Source organism: Zootermopsis nevadensis, unplaced genomic scaffold (genome assembly GCF_977971745.1).
Source record: "Zootermopsis nevadensis isolate Lab colony 2312 unplaced genomic scaffold, Znev_1.0 Znev_ptg000030l, whole genome shotgun sequence".
NCBI classification, from domain to species: Eukaryota; Metazoa; Arthropoda; class Insecta; order Blattodea; family Termopsidae; genus Zootermopsis; species Zootermopsis nevadensis.
In genome coordinates this window covers 10,113,840-10,129,801 of record NW_028259162.1, presented here as the reverse complement: position 1 = coordinate 10,129,801, position 15,962 = coordinate 10,113,840, and the positions used below count along the sequence as shown (strand labels likewise).

The window sequence follows — 15,962 nt, the reverse complement described above, 5'->3', positions numbered from 1 at the left end:
ATCCTTCCCCCCCCCAAACATTAAAGCTAAGGCCCACGAAAGCCGCTTGTAGTGTTGTATTCCACCTTACTGTCACTATATCGTAACATGCTGAATGAATTTACCTTGTTGAGGCACGGATTCCGCAAATGATCGAGACCTCGTATAGTTGCTGGGCACACATTGTCTCCCGTTGCTTCGTCGAAGGTCCATTGACCAAGCCGATCTCTATATTGTTCAGACATGTCTGTTGCCTTCTCTCGTTCTTAGCATACAGTGTTATACCTTCCGCCATAGTGCTACAGGATCGGTATCAGGGTCGGCATTGCGCATGCGCAAGTTACGGAACACAAGCACAGCTGATCGTTATGTAATACTTTCCCGTACTTCCCATAACACTGTTACTAATCTTGTTCGACAAGTAAATTTACATTATCAGGGTAACGTATAAGATCATATTTATTTGAAAATAGTCCGACATTAGTACGACATACAGTCACACACTATCATGCCAGGCGTTCGTTCACCGAGTTTATACACACCAATTAAAAAAAGATTAACACATGTACATGCAATCACAAATATAGTTGAATATGACTTACGCAATTATTCATTCCGTCCAGAAATATTTTCAGTGCAAGAAACATGATAATTACAAATTCTAGCAAAAGTGGGATATATGTAACTATCCTAAAGAAGGGTTTAATATTCAGTGTTTGATTTACAGCACACCTTTAACCTTGAACCTAAACAAATTACCTTTGGTTCTGACCAATGATGTACTTAAGCTACCTGGGGCTGAGCACAAATGACTGTATCTAGGCCTAGTACCTTATAACTATTATAAATTAAGGACCAGTGATCTTGTACTTACAACCAATGGTCTTGGACAAATAACAATGACTTTGCACTTTTTAACTTGATTCTGCTGACTTGCTTTCAGCATGTTTGTAGAAGTATTAAGTGCCCCATTCTGTCTTCCATAGAAGCTTTACAAGCCCTGTGACATGAGGATGGTGTTGATGCACATATTTCCATATGTATAAGATGTATGAAAGACAAGACAATACCAGTACTTATTTACTAAGGAACATCTGTGCTCCACTCCACTGTCTAACCATACACAGGTTCTCTGGCTAAGAGATAACACTTTTAACCATCTAAGATTCTCTGGTAATTATATATACCACGTACTTGAACAATCAGTTCTATTCTCATGACTCAAACAGCCTCCTTACAGACATGGGTGGAAAAAGAAGATACGCAAGCATTTTTAGTAAGTTTCATTAACAACCACACATCATGAACTTCAGAAAAAGGAAGCAGTGGGAATAGAACAAGTACAATTTAAAAAAGTGAATACTTTTATTTTCTCCATAAATTGAGAGGAATGGGTTTCTTCACAACTGCATGCACAACAAAGATGTTTACAATAAGATGATCACACAGAGAACTTGGTGAGTTTATGAGATGTTCACTGGTGCATATTTGTACTCTCAACAAGCAATAAATAACTCTACAGCCAGTTTCTTAATAATAATAAAATTACAGTCAGTTATTACCTGAATCCTAGTTGTGGTAGGATCTTCACTGAAATATTCAGAAAGTAATTTAAGAGATGATCATGAATAACAATAAATATGGCATCATAGTTTGAAATTTAACATCAGTGTCCTACAATAATAATAATACTCTCCCTTTACACATTCTTAAGGTGTTCTATAAAATAATAATTAAGACAATTAACTGCTCATGATTCTTCAGTCTCCCTGTTTATCTGACCAGCCAAGAAGTGACACATCAGATACCTATTCAGAATTTTTCACATCTTCAGACAACGAAGGTCATACATCAGGGACATTCATCTATATTTAACATTGAAGATAGCTGTCTTGTATGTTGTAGTGCCATGTAGTCTTGTAAAAGTTTACCAACGTTTCAGAGGTTCTAGTTGCCTCCACGATCAGGGAAATTACTGGAGTGACAACCCAGAAGATAACCATCTTTGGACTCACCACTGTGAAAAACTCAATTCCTACCATCTGACACTATTCATGATTAACCTTCATCACACACAAAAAGCGTATTAAGTCCCGAAAGTAAGTGGCTTCCAGATGGGCTTTTTAACTCCTGGGTTAGTGGTATGCTCAGACAACAAAGGCCAATAAAATTATTTCATAATTACATATAAAATTACCTTATTTTTATGACATTTTAGTTAAACAACTCATAACACGTCATTAAATTTCCTGGGCCAGATCAGGTTTAAACGACACAGTGAAAAACAGGAGACGTGTGACATGACCTACATCAATGCCAGTTCTGTGTGTGGTCACTATCCACTGCTATATATCTTTTGACTAGCAACTCAATTTCTACTTCATACGTTATAAAAATATAAGTATACATGACAACAACAAATGCAGAGGTTATGATCTGATACTTCAGTTGCTAATCCTAACAAATTAATATAGAATACTATTAAATTTATAATGAAATACTTGATGTTTGTTCACTCATCACTTTTTTACACACATAATCTAAGTGTTTGTGAATAAACATTGAAGAATACACACTGGGATGCAGCACTACAGAATTATACTGAAAACAGTATGCAATGCTTACTCTAATTATTACTTTACAGAATGTCAAATTCAGGTATAAATTTGTAAATTGCACTCCTGTTATGCAAAAATAAGCGCAGCAATGAAATATAACAACTACATGAAAGAAAACTAAACCTATATTTTAAGCATCTACACATTTTGAAAAATGCAACAAGACTAAATGTGATTTTTACTGAATAAAAACCATAGTTCATAATTCAAGCAATTGCCAACATTACTCTTAGTGTTCACCAAATCTTTCACTTTATAATGTTGCTGTTACATATTTTTAATTACCTAGAACTATCATTAATATTTGCTTATTGAAACCCTGTTCTATTCAATTGCAGTCAGTAAACTGATGTTTTTAAATTAATAAACAATAATGGAACTAAATATGTGTAGAATAAAACATAAATATTATTTTAATAAAGCAATGACTATAAACTTTCCTTATTAATAGAAAAATTCACTGACTAAATTCAATAATACTGAAGTATAATTCCATTATCTTCATAAAGCCTTCTATGCTTCTAACAATTGTAGAAAGCTCAACAAAAACATTTTGACTTGTTTATAATACTGTACAATTACCTCACATCAAACACTGCACATGCTCATTACAATAAAATTTCAACAGATGACTATAATACTTCAATAATGAATACAGTATGTGTTGTTACCACGGCTCAAGTTTAGGTAAGGCCTGTAGAATAATTTACTAGGATATTTCAATATGTGTGGTACCATCTTCTCAGATACTGTACTTAACAACTGCGAATGAAATACATTATTATTACATCAACTCAACATATCAAGCACATAGAAGAAGAAGAATCACGTACATTTGAAAACACACATCACTAAAAAGGATATATTCCCAGCCAATAATAGAAACATTTCTTCTGCAAGTGTTATAAGTCTAGAAGACTGAGGATAAATATTTTTGAAGGAAAAAAATGGAACTCTAATTAAAAACATGATCAAGGGCATACCATCAGCGGTAAGGGTGTGAAGATAAAAAGAAATGCCTGTCATATCTCCAATATATTGTCCTTTCTCGTATTTTCTTTCATCCTCATATTACCATTTCTGCCATTCAATAAGAATAGGAAGCCTGCACCCAACAATATTCTGGAGCCACAAATAATAAAAATAAACGGAGGAAAATTTAATATTGAAATAATGAAGACTGTAAGAAGCCAATAAGAATTTCGTTGCTCCTTACCACAAAAACTTATTGTTACCATATAAATGCTAGGTTTCCATTTGCTTCTTTAAATCTTGATATAAAGACTAATATCCTGAATGTTACTGCCTTTCAACCGTAGTTCTTCAGAAATTTAATTTTGAAATTTTTTCATGACTATATTTTAATAGAGTGAACAAGATATCCCGTTTACTGCTGCAACAGATGGTAAAGTCAGGTGATGAAACACACGGTTCTGGAACATGTAAATACTAGTCTAAATTTCAATACTTCTAGCCTTACTAGTCTTCCCAATCTTAGCATTTTTCAGTGTAGGTAGCTCAGGCCATGGATATACAGCAGGCAGCGGGCAGTCATAATTGTGGTTGTACATCGCTGCTTCCACTATGGCCCGCTTGTCTTCTGGTTCTGGATATGTTGATGCCAAACCTACAGTATGGGCAAAGAGTGAACTAAGTTACATGGTTTAGAAATCAGAATAACAATTTACAAATGTATCCTCATTTTTCTGGGTGCAATTTTCAGAGTAGAAACTTCTACATGTGCCACTTTGCCTTCATGCTGGAATATACTGTATGCCTGGCATGAAACAATGAACCAATGTTTAAAGATTCAGGCTGCCAGCAGTAGTCTCACATCAATAATGTAACTGCTCAAAATCCTTTTCCCCACGGATATTTCATCTTCTTACTGTTATTTCTATAGGTTTACAATTCCATACTATTCTTCGCCACAAGACTGTCCATTCTACCTACATGAGATGACATCTCTTCCTCAAGCACAAAGTTGAATTTTGAACATTATAGAAAACAATATAATCCAGAGTAATAATGCATTACCTCACTTAATGGTACCTGCACCTTGTCGTGGTGGTGGGGCTTGAGTACCTCAGTGACCCCAAGAGCTATGCTGGCGGTAGCATAGCTACTCGTAGGGCCTCCCTAGCCAGATTGGTTGAGGGGGAGAGGTCAGACTAAGACAGGTACCCTGGTCCTCCAGGTTGGGGGTTGGTCGCAAGGCTAACAACCTTGCACCGTACAAAGGAAGACGTTTCAAAACCTCAATAAAAGCCTCTGACAGACGGACCTAACAGAGGACCGAATGGAAGAGGAGAATTGAGGAGGCCATGGACCACAGAGGGATAGAAAAAAATAATGCATTATACCTTTCTCATAGGCATACTGTGCAATGCGTGTTGCAATCTTGATTGAGCACTCCCTTATCATTCCCAAAGGAGGATAGAGGCTGCCTTTTTTAATGTCTCCTTCATCCACATGATCGGAAAGAGTCTAAAGAACAAAAGAGACCACAACCATCAAAGTTTCTCTACTTGTCTGTAGGTTTTTATGGCTCAAATGCAACGAATAACTTCGGCTTTTGGGATACAACTACAACAAATATACCGACATTTTGTTGTCATTTTCGAGGTGGGTATGTGGTGGGGTTAATTCAGAAGGCCTTACACAGGGCAGGCAGTAGATGGCAAGATAAATTAGATGGTGCTGATTGGTGGAGCTGAGGAGTAGGCTGCTATCCAATGGGAGAGGAGCATGTGATTGAGGAAAGGAGATAACAGGAATATTGGTAACAGGTGATGAGTATGTTCTGGTAACCACATTGGTTGGTAAAGGATTTGCAGCAGTTAGGTGGAAGGGAGTGGTGGTTGTTCATTAACCAGGAGGTTTGGAGAGGTGATGGTCTTCTGAGACCACCTCTTACCTACCTTGAAAATGGCAACTGCAATGTTTTTCCAAAATGCTGGTTAACACAAAACATTTGACACAGCTCTAACCCAAAGGCCATATAGGAGCTTTTGACAAAATAGACCATTACATTAGTTATTACTAATGTATATGAAGAACTAGTTAGCCACACCAAAAACTATTCTTCTGGGTGCTGAAAATCAACTTCTATCTACTCCATGTAGACACAGGCAAGAAATAAATGAGCCACAACAAATTTCAATGAGTTAAGATTCAAAGCTTTCACCATGACTGAATGCAAGAAGATCTTCTTGGGTGTTAAGCCATGTGAGAATGGTGCTGTATCCCTGATGATGGAGGCAGAGAATGTTGGATGATAATGACACATTCTCACATGACTGATCACCTGAGAAGACCAGCGAGATTTCAGACTGGTCAAGTCCCTTGTACATGAAATGGTATTGTCACAAAACATCAGGGTACGCAATCCAATAACCATTCTGAAGAAAGGCTAAATGAAGTAACACAGTTCAATGCCTCAAAGAGAAAAGGATCAGCTAATTGTCTTCTGTGTTACCAAAAAAACTTAGGAACAAAACACTTATTTCTGTGTCACATAATGTGTAAAAAAAAACTGTACTGAAGTTTGGCACATATTTTGAAATCTCTGAATGAAATTTGTACAGATATCTATAACACTCTAAATATTATATCAACAGATTATGAAAAGCGCATACCTGTGCAGCAATAAGGAACAATTCTTCCTTAATATGGTGAATACCAGTGCAGATGACTCCAAGAGCAATACCAGGAAAGATGTACGCATTATTTCCTTGCCCAGGATAAAATGTTTTACCATTAAGTGTGACAGGAGGAAATGGAGACCCACTAGCAAAAATGCATCTTCCCTGTAACACAAAAACATAAAAATGCTGCTTTATTTTGTGGCCACATATCTCAAGCTCTGAACTAGTCAATAATGATGATGATCTGGGTTATGACACCACATTGACTTTTATGTAAACACCAGCATGTCTCCATCTGTTCCAAACTACCTTTAAACCTACTTGCTCTTACATTTAGAGTTAATAGTTATGCTAGAGTTCATTTCATTTTAGTTTAATCCTGACATAAACATTAGCGTACCAAAATAAATGTATCTCTACAGCCATGTAAACACCCAATTCATTCAACTAAGGCAACTATGTGTGTATGCAATAACCCAGATACTTGAAATTTACAGCACATTCATGATTTGTGGCTACATTGTGCATTAACACATGCTTTATTCTACTGCGCTTTTAGGTTCATATAATGTGTTTCATAACATATGTACATTCAAACTTGAACAGTAAGTGGCAGAGTACAGCCACTGGGAAATAACATTTATAGTTTGGACAGTATATGCTTCCTTGCTTCTAAAGCCTACTGCCTCTTTGATTCCCTTGCCACGTACTTCTAAAATTTGCGAATTACATCAGTTTTGTTCCGAGCAACTGTACTAACAAGCCACACTACATACACAATTTACAATCCAATTACTGCCATGCCAGGCTTCCATACAGTGAGTGCAGTTGGTTAGTCATTAAGAAACTGATATACTAATTAATACATGTGAAGCATTTATGATCTGAAGTTTTCACATCAACAAAGTACAATGAAATCTTCTTGGGCTACCAGCCATGTCAGGCGGTTGAACGGAAAAAACACAAACGATTTGAGAACCATTTTCGTCCTCATCCTCAATTTCAGTACCCTGAGGACGTGGATGAAGATGATTCTTGAAATGTTGGTGTTTTCTCCATTCAACCACCAGACACAACTGGTAGCCTGAGAATAATTCATCATGTCAATCACTTACACTAGTATTTACATAAGCCTGTTCTGATGTACATTCTGCTTTACTAGTTGGGTTACTAAGAGCAAAGATGACAGGATGTTCATTGAAGGATGCCATATCACGGAGGATCTCCGGTGTGAATGAACCTCCTGCAGCAGATGCTCCTGAAGACATACAGAAGTACTAATATAAAATCACTGGAATAAATACTTGCAAAAGTGGTAAATTAGTCAGTCAAGAGATGGGATATGAACATTTACTATATACTACTCAATTATATTGACTCTGTCCATAAAAAGCAGGCATTTAAATATTTCTTTAGCATAACAAATTAATTTAGACATTCATTATACCAACAATTTACACTAATAAGTTAAGGCAGTAAGGCATTTACAGATATAATACTAACCAATCAAAACCGATGGCTTTATTTCACTTACAACTTCTCTAAGATTCTTCACAACAGCATGGTCTTTCGCATAGAACATTTTGTGACCTGGTAAACCAGAAAGACAGATTATCATTTTATGTGGTAAGTTAAACAAACTTAAGACTTACTTCAGATGAAGGGATATCGTCACACCTTCAAGTCTGCCTTCCGGCCTGTTTTTAGCCAGTAGTCCATCAATGTCCACCATCCATATCTTGTCCCGGGCATCCTGTAAAGATGTTCCCTCTGCTTGCATTGCTTTTACTGTCAGGTCTGCAATTCCTATTGCTGCTTCTCCTGCTCCCAGAAACAGGAACTTGTTGTCAGACAAGTGATTGTTCGTGATACGGCGAGATGACAAGAGACCAGCAACAGCTACTGATGCAGTTCCCTGGATGTCATCATTGAATGTGCAATACCGGTCTCGGTACTTATCCAGGAAACGGAAGGCATTGTGATTTCCAAAGTCTTCAAACTATAAGGAAATCAAGGCAAATATAACATGGTTATGTGCATGTTACTTGCAAATTTGCATTCCATGAATGATCATTCCTGAACAACAGTGTCAATGGACATGCCTCCTCCAACCTGAATTAGAGTGTTCTGTCCGTATCTTTTGACGACAGCTTGCATAAATTCATCGATGAAGTCATCATAAGCAGCACCTGTGACTCGTTTGTGACGCAGCCCAACATACAGGGGATCATCCAAGAGTTGCTAGAAAAAGAGGGAAAATAAAAAATGGTTAAATATTTAAGTACAGAGCACACACCTTGAAGTATATACAAAGGTTACCCCCCCCCCCCCCCCCCCCCCACACACACACAAAAACTTGTGGACCACTGGCTCAAGAAAGTTTTGAATGACATAAAAGCTGGTATTTGAAGGTTGGAACAACAGTATCAGAATGAATCTCAACTCTTGTCACACAGACCTGGCCTAATGTTTAGTCATTCCAAGAAAAATAGCATTAAATGGGAAAACTTTCTTTTATATACTGAATGTAAGGCTATCTCAAGACTACACAATTAGTTCCAAAGGAAGATGTGACAGTAATATGTTTGGCTGTGACATATGGTGAATCTATGAAGGTAAAAACTTGCCTAATATTCAGTCACCTATTGCAGTCATTGTTACTGTTTACAGTTATAAAGGACTAAAAGCAGACGTAAGGCAGTGCACAGTTTCCACAGAACAAGACTAGTCCATTTTTTAAGTTATGTAAATTCTGAATGGTAGCTACAAGTGTTTATGTGAATACACAATACTTTTATACTAATTTTATAATAACTTACATTATAAATAAAACATTTTATCCAAATAATTGGAGTAATAACCTCTATGTTTTATAAAGGACTAAACTTCACAACTGTTAACTTTTAATTCTTTAATTTTAATAGTTTAACTACTAAGATTCAAAACCTTAATACTCACAAACACAGAATAAACACACAAGTTTACAATACCACTGTATATCATATAACAATCTGCATCTAGATTGTATATTATGTAGTGCCTGAAGATGACCTATAGAGGATGAAACATGTAGCTCTTAATTCACACTAAATTTGCCAATATTTTTGTGTGCATTGGTAATATAATTGTTATTTATATACTTTCACATGGTACTTCACTTTTTATTTACAATACGTTGCTATGAGATGAGCTGCTGCTATACCTGGTTGTTTGTGCCCACATCGAGAGTGATGGGCAAACACTGATGTGGCTTGATGCCCGCTAAAGCTGTGTACAGGGCTAACTTGCCCACAGGAATACCCATACCACATGCACCCAAGTCTCCTAGTCCAAGAATTCGTTCACCATCAGTCACAACAATGGCACGGACGTCTGGTTCTGGCCTAGTGGACAAAGTGCAGAAACATTGGCTTATTTTCCAAACATATTATGTTTACATGAAACAAAATCTTACATCACAAACACAATTACTCTTATATCACAGGAAACACACATCAGTTTAAGTATTAAATGCAGTTTTATGGGTTGTGATATGTCATCTTGTAGGTGGTTAACATTTAAGACGGATATGTTTTGTCTATCTTCACTTTACCTAGAACATTTAATGTAAAATATTCCTCCAAAACGTCGATAAAATCCTATAAGACCAAACAGTATCACAACCCAAAAGACCACAAATGGTATCTTGCCATGAGAGCCTCAAAATCTCAGCTCAGTTTGAAAATACTAAATTCCCAGTTACCAAGCTAATGGGGGGGAGAGAAGGAAAATAAGGAAAAAAACATAGTATTTTGAACTTACACAAATACAAACATAAACACACACACAAACATACAGTTATCACAAAATTCTCATGCTGATATTGCAACTGTAATTTTAACAATTGTTAGTACAGAATCATAAATGGAATGCACACCACAGGGAAGACAGAAATTTGGTCTTATCTCCCTCTTTAACTCGCTACATCCCCCAAAAGGTCATAGGATGTGAAAGCCATTGTAAAAGACAGAAACATGTAACAGGGAAGGCATGATGGACATTAAGCATTGTTTGCAATTACCCCACAATGCACATTTCTTTAAACATATTAATTCAATTCAAAAAGAAAGAAAATAAAAAGGAAAGCATATCAATACAAAGCCTGCACAGATAACCAGAAGAACATGAGTACTGAAGACTGAGTGACAATATTCCATAAGGTATGTTTTACATTTATTTCACATAACGCTCATACTGCTACTGTTCTATTTGTTTTCCTGCACACTAATTTTAAACATACAGCCTCTTCATTACAAAAAATTCTATTGCTGGATACAAAATATTTACATAGGATTTCTAGTCTGGATAATGAAGCCTCTATAACAACAAAATTGTACCAACATTCAAGTACCTGATGAAATGACTTAATTCAGAAAATTCTTGTTATTATTCAGTTCAGAAACTGTTATCATCTTGCCCACTTTTCAAGAAACTGAAAATTAAAATACATAATTATTGGCCCTGTTGTTAAATTGGTCTCTTTTTGAGGAAAGAACCAAAAATATTTTAAAAGAGAGTGTAAAAGAACAGACATTCAAACATAAGTTAACCTGGGAATAGGAGAAAGTAACACACTGAGAAAGTCTCAGATTCACATTCTTCATTCAGTATCACCGGGGTTATCAGTGCAGCATAATTAGGATAACAAAAAATGAATACAAAATTTTGGTGGGTAAACCTCTTGGTAGTGGGCCACCTGGAACAGCCAGTGACAGACTGAAGCAGATTAATATTAAACTCACAAAAGTGAAGATTTGGACTGGATTTTAGTTGACTCGTGGTAGGATACAATGGCAGAGATTCATGTTAACTTTCATGTTAGCAGTACTGGACCTTTGGATTTTAATAGCAGGCTGGACTACTAGTTTTTGTAAGAAGTTCTTTACAAAACATTTACAAACAACAAAATAAAAAAAACTGATCGCTAAAGCGTTTCTAATGTGGATGTTTTACTATACTTTTGTCTGACTATTCTAGTTTGAGAATCTTAAATAACCTACTTATTAATGTCCAAGTTCCCATCACTGAAATGGTAAAAGTTTTACTTTTGATTTTTAGTTTCAGCTGATATTATTTCATGTCTCTCACTTCTGCGATAAGACCAATTAAGATGCAATGAAATCAAAAACAGTTGTGCCTTATGCATACGTCAAAATAACCCACCTCATGCTAGTGATATTAGCTGCTGATATCAACACTTCTGTCTCACAAAATTATGTTCTCATATATATTTCCTCTCTGAGTAACAAAAATTGAAATGATTTTAAACTGACGTACCAATTTTTAAGGACATCATAACAATATCCTCTGTCATTAATTGTAATAAAGAGTCCTCTAGGCCTTCGGTAAATGAGCCCAAACTTCTGACACGCCAGGCCAACAGTAGGAGTATATACAATTGGCAACATCTGTTCCACATTCTCCGCAAGAAGACGGAAAAACAAGCGTTCATTACGATCCTGGAATTGAAACACATTCTTTTGATGTCTTTCATTTGTACTAAATATGAAAACTGATACTTCTATGGAGGATAAAATTTTGTTTCTACTTTATAAAATCTTGAACATTATAAAAATGTCAACAAGTGTCACTGAGAGTTTCAGAATGCTGGGTCATTATTATATAAATATCTAGAAACCTCTAGCACCAAAAAATGCCATTATAACCACCATGACCAAGGTAGCCTCAGGATTCTCCACCCAGTCACTGAAGCATGCAAAATACATGTAGGTCTCATGTAAAGTGTCCATTATTGTTGCTTAATGCTAACAACAACCAGAATGTGTTAAACAAAATTAGTATCCACCACAACATCAAATTTACTGAAAATAGTAAAGCTAATATGTGCATTTTTCCAACTATTAGTCAGAAATGCACTAAAATTAAATAAACGTGAGGGTAGTTTCTTTAAGTCAAAGCATGTAGTTTGATCATTTAATTTTATTCTTTTATTTTAACTATGAAACTATGATAAAGTCAAATTAACAAATCTACCATTTTATGTTAGACATATTTAAATATGTTTTCAGTTCTTCTTCAACATTTATTCCAGTATTTCTTTTTTCACCTGAAAATACAAGCATCTTAAGGATCTTTCTAACCCACCATGAATTTAAAAATATAAAATCAGATTAAACTTCAAGTTTCTAGCTCAAACAGTTCAACCTGAATGTCCTGTATAAAAAAGGTAACACCCACCACTAGCAACATATTCAAACATACTGAGTGTTCCTTTCTCCTCCCACCAAAAAACCTGATTTCTGTATCCCAGAAACAATAAATATAAAACATGACATCATAAATTACAAGAACTACTGTATGAAAACACACCAACCTGGGTTTACATCTCAGATATAAATATATATGGTGGGAAAGTGAAAAAAGAGTATTCACTTTCTTGTATTTAATATTTAAAAAATAGGCACTTCATAATACAAAACAAATTCTCTCTGTGGAAAAAACCAAAATGTATAAACATATGTAAAATTCTTAACAACTACACAGCAAAATCATTCAAACTAACGTTCTGTTAACACTCCAGAACAAAACAGCATTATGAATCTTGGTCCTCATAAAACACACAACCAATAAAAAAACAAGTATTTGCATAAATGCCAATCAGCTTCACCATGTCTGTACATGCATTTTTATAAAATGAAGTATTAAAAGTCACAACTAAAATGTTACCAAACACCAGTTCTTTACATGAAGGCCTAAATGCACTTCAAAACATACTGACCAGATCAAAACCTATTTGAGACAAAAGTTACAGGTTTCAGAAACAAATATTTATGTTGTCTTCATTTCCTTAGCCCAACATTCTCACTTTCATACTAATTAACTTAAATTTTAATCAGTTGCATTAAAAATGTTTTTGAACCATTCTGGTGGATGATGAGTTTCAAATGTACTAAACAAATAACAAAAATTATTTGTAAGCCTTTTCATGACTGTGAGTGTATAAAATGTCTAATTTTACAGTCTAGTAACTTCATTTAAAGATGTAACAGAGTTTAAATGGTCTAGAAGAATTGGATTTGAATTCACAGATACATAAAAAAATTTAATTACAAAATCTGTAGTCTAGTTCACAAATATTCTGGCAGTAACATGATGAAAAACAAACTGCTCTATGAGAAATCAGATATGATGTTCTCATCATGGTACGCCAACTGCTCTTTTAGAACTAATGTAATTCAGGCCAATAAAAAGACTGTGCCTCATTACTATGAAAACAGACTTATTTATGTAATGGGAGTCTTAAGTGATGGTACAGAATACAAAATGTCTTAGTTAACATTCCCAAATGTGAATTACCTGTAACTCTACAAGATACAGATATTTGTTTAAGTCTTCCTGGTACCTCTCCACACTTGTTTTACACAGTTCCAGCTGCTCTTCCTGTGTTTTGAATCTTGCTGGCATCAAACCATGGATACCCAGTTGTTGTCTCTCCTGCAGTGTAAATGCAAGACCCTGGAAAGCAACACATGTTTTCAGTCCAACAATTTCAACAGAGCTGCTTATATAAATAAAACCAATGTAATGCTCTATAAAATAATTGTTGAAAATATGGTATATAATTTCAGACACAAATTGTAAATCTTTATGATAAGACCCACATATGTGTTCCATGAAATCTTGAAATTCTCTTAGGATAGATATCAGTACAAATACCAACAATACCAAAAAGTAATTCTACAAAACTACAAAAGTGTGGAGGAAAAAAAAGTTATCTTAAATTTTTATATTATCTAACATGATTGGCATTCTATAACTCTGGCGTATGTTCCTTCACAGAAGGCTTTTTACCACAAAAACCCTTTTAAAGTAGCTGTGCAGTAGGATTAATGTAATTTGACATAACTTCTGATTCTACAATGAAGCAACTATTCACTGACTTTCCTTAGTTATTAATTCCTGAGGCAATTTGATTCAAGAACATTCAGTCAAAAGGTATAAGGAATAAAGGCAAAAGTAACACATTTAAGAATTTGCAAATTTTGTTGTATTAAATATAACATTTAATGTAAAATGAAGTTTGATATGTGTTAACTCCCAGAAAACATTTCTTGTACGACACATATGTTGCTACTGTACTTAAATTTATGGTCACAATGATACAATAAGAACAAAACAACATTCTGATACCAGAAATTTATAAAAACAACATACAAAACATAATTTTGTTCATAATACCCACAGTATACAACGAAACTCTTAAAATGCTTGCTGCAATTATCCAACTAGTATGAAGTGCATAAAACAACTTAATACAAGGTTTCACACTGGCAATTGAGTTAAGTGCTGACCAATTTAAAAATGTAATCCCACATTACTGGAAAAAATAAATGGTACTACACTAGTTATTAAAACAAAATTAACCTAACCTTATTCAATCTTGGATCTCTGAGGTGATCAATACCTTGCACCATGGAAGGGCAGATTATATCCCCTGTTACCTCATGGTATGTTCTTTTCTGAGGAATAGAGAGTAGCTTATGGAGAGCTCCAAGGGCTGTCTGTCTACTGCTGCAACAAAACAATCCATTGCAACAGTCTCTGAAAAGCAGGATGATTTCAAAACAAAACCTATAATGTACTAACACAGCTGGTTCCATGAGAAGATTTCAATGCATTTAGTTGTCACTATTATGTCTATACTTCTTTAATTCTATTTGGAATAAGGAAGAATTGCCTCAGCAGTGGAAGGAGTCTATTATTGTACCAATTAACAAGAAGGGTGATAAAACTGACTGTCAACTACTGATCAGCTGATTTGCATTTGTCAGGTACTAAAGAAAAAATGTGAGTGAAATGAGACAGTACATCAGCTATTCATAGATTTCAAGAAAGCATATGATTCAGTTAGAAGGAAAGTATTGTACAATATTCTCATTGTGTTTGGTATACCCACAAAACTAGTTATGCTAATTAAAATGTGTTTAAACAAAACCTATGGTAAAGTCCATATATGTAAACATTTGTCTGACATGTCTCCTATTCAAAATGGTCTAAAACAAGAAGATGTTATATCGGTATTGCTTTTCAACTTTGCATTAGAATATGAAATTAGGGTGGTCCAAGAAAACGAGGTTGGAATGAAATTGAATGTGATACATCTGCTTCTGGTCTATTTCAATAATGGAAATCTATTGGGGATACCATAAATACCAAAAATAAAAACACAGCTCTAATTGTTCCCTATTTAAGCCAGAGTACAATTAAGTGTATGAGCAAAACAATGTCCTTGAAACCTAATATAATATTAACAGTATGCAAGTTCATCACTAAAAGTATTTTTGGATATGGGCGTTCCTGTTTGCATTTCAACAGACAAAATTGAAATAAAAATATTGGCAACAACCCAGGTTCTTACACAATTGATCAGATGAAGTTTCTAAAACTATTTCTGAAACGATCTACATAGAAAGTTATCAATGATTAGCATTACATACGAAAAGTATGTAACTATTATATGTCCATTCTTTAAATACAGTACTTTGAACTTACAGAAATCCTCTTGGGAGCAGCGAAATCATTTCGCTGTACTATCCCACCACAAACACAAACACACAAACAGCTGTTCCACAAGCACCGCCTACTAGAGGGTTCTTCTGCCGGTTCTGCTTTGGCTTGAATGCGTTGATGAAATATTTCCCACTTTCCTTGAACGTTG

General features: G+C 35.1%; 2 protein-coding genes across 3 annotated transcripts in view; both read right to left on the bottom strand.

The window, feature by feature from the left end:
- Positions 1-279, bottom strand: part of LOC110840877 (NADP-dependent malic enzyme-like) — an 80,375-nt gene extending 80,096 nt beyond the window's left edge. Inside the window, exon 1 of the mRNA XM_087358464.1 lies at positions 105-279. Within this exon, the coding sequence (XP_087214590.1) occupies positions 105-224 (120 nt within the window). The 5' untranslated portion in view covers positions 225-279. The remainder of the gene's footprint in view (positions 1-104) is intronic.
- A 1,046-nt stretch (positions 280-1,325) lies between these two features.
- Men-b (NADP-dependent malic enzyme b, mitochondrial) lies at positions 1,326-15,952 on the bottom strand. 2 transcript variants are annotated; one of them, XM_022086168.2, is made up of 12 exons: positions 15,797-15,952; positions 14,674-14,815; positions 13,601-13,759; positions 11,561-11,742; positions 9,447-9,627; positions 8,357-8,485; positions 7,922-8,243; positions 7,748-7,834; positions 7,360-7,502; positions 6,236-6,406; positions 4,961-5,084; positions 1,326-4,224 (listed from the first exon to the last, which is right to left on the bottom strand). In XM_022086168.2, the coding sequence occupies exons 1-12, from the start codon at positions 15,823-15,825 to the stop codon at positions 4,052-4,054; spliced, it is 1,842 nt and encodes a 613-aa protein (XP_021941860.1). In that variant the 5' UTR covers positions 15,826-15,952; the 3' UTR covers positions 1,326-4,051. The 2 variants fall into 2 exon arrangements, with proteins under 2 accessions (XP_021941860.1, XP_021941861.1); XM_022086169.2 differs by having other exon boundaries at positions 14,674-14,812.
- Between the last annotated feature and the right edge of the window lie 10 nt (positions 15,953-15,962).

Coding starts and splice junctions, on each gene's coding strand:
- Men-b (XM_022086168.2), bottom strand. CDS start 15,825: ATGATTTCGCTGCTCCCAAGAGGATTTCT. Junction 11,743..13,600: donor TGTATCTTGTAGAGTTACAG/GTAATTCACATT, acceptor TTTCAATTCCAG/GATCGTAATGAACGCTTGTT. Junction 9,628..11,560: donor TATGATGTCCTTAAAAATTG/GTACGTCAGTTT, acceptor TTTGTCCACTAG/GCCAGAACCAGACGTCCGTG.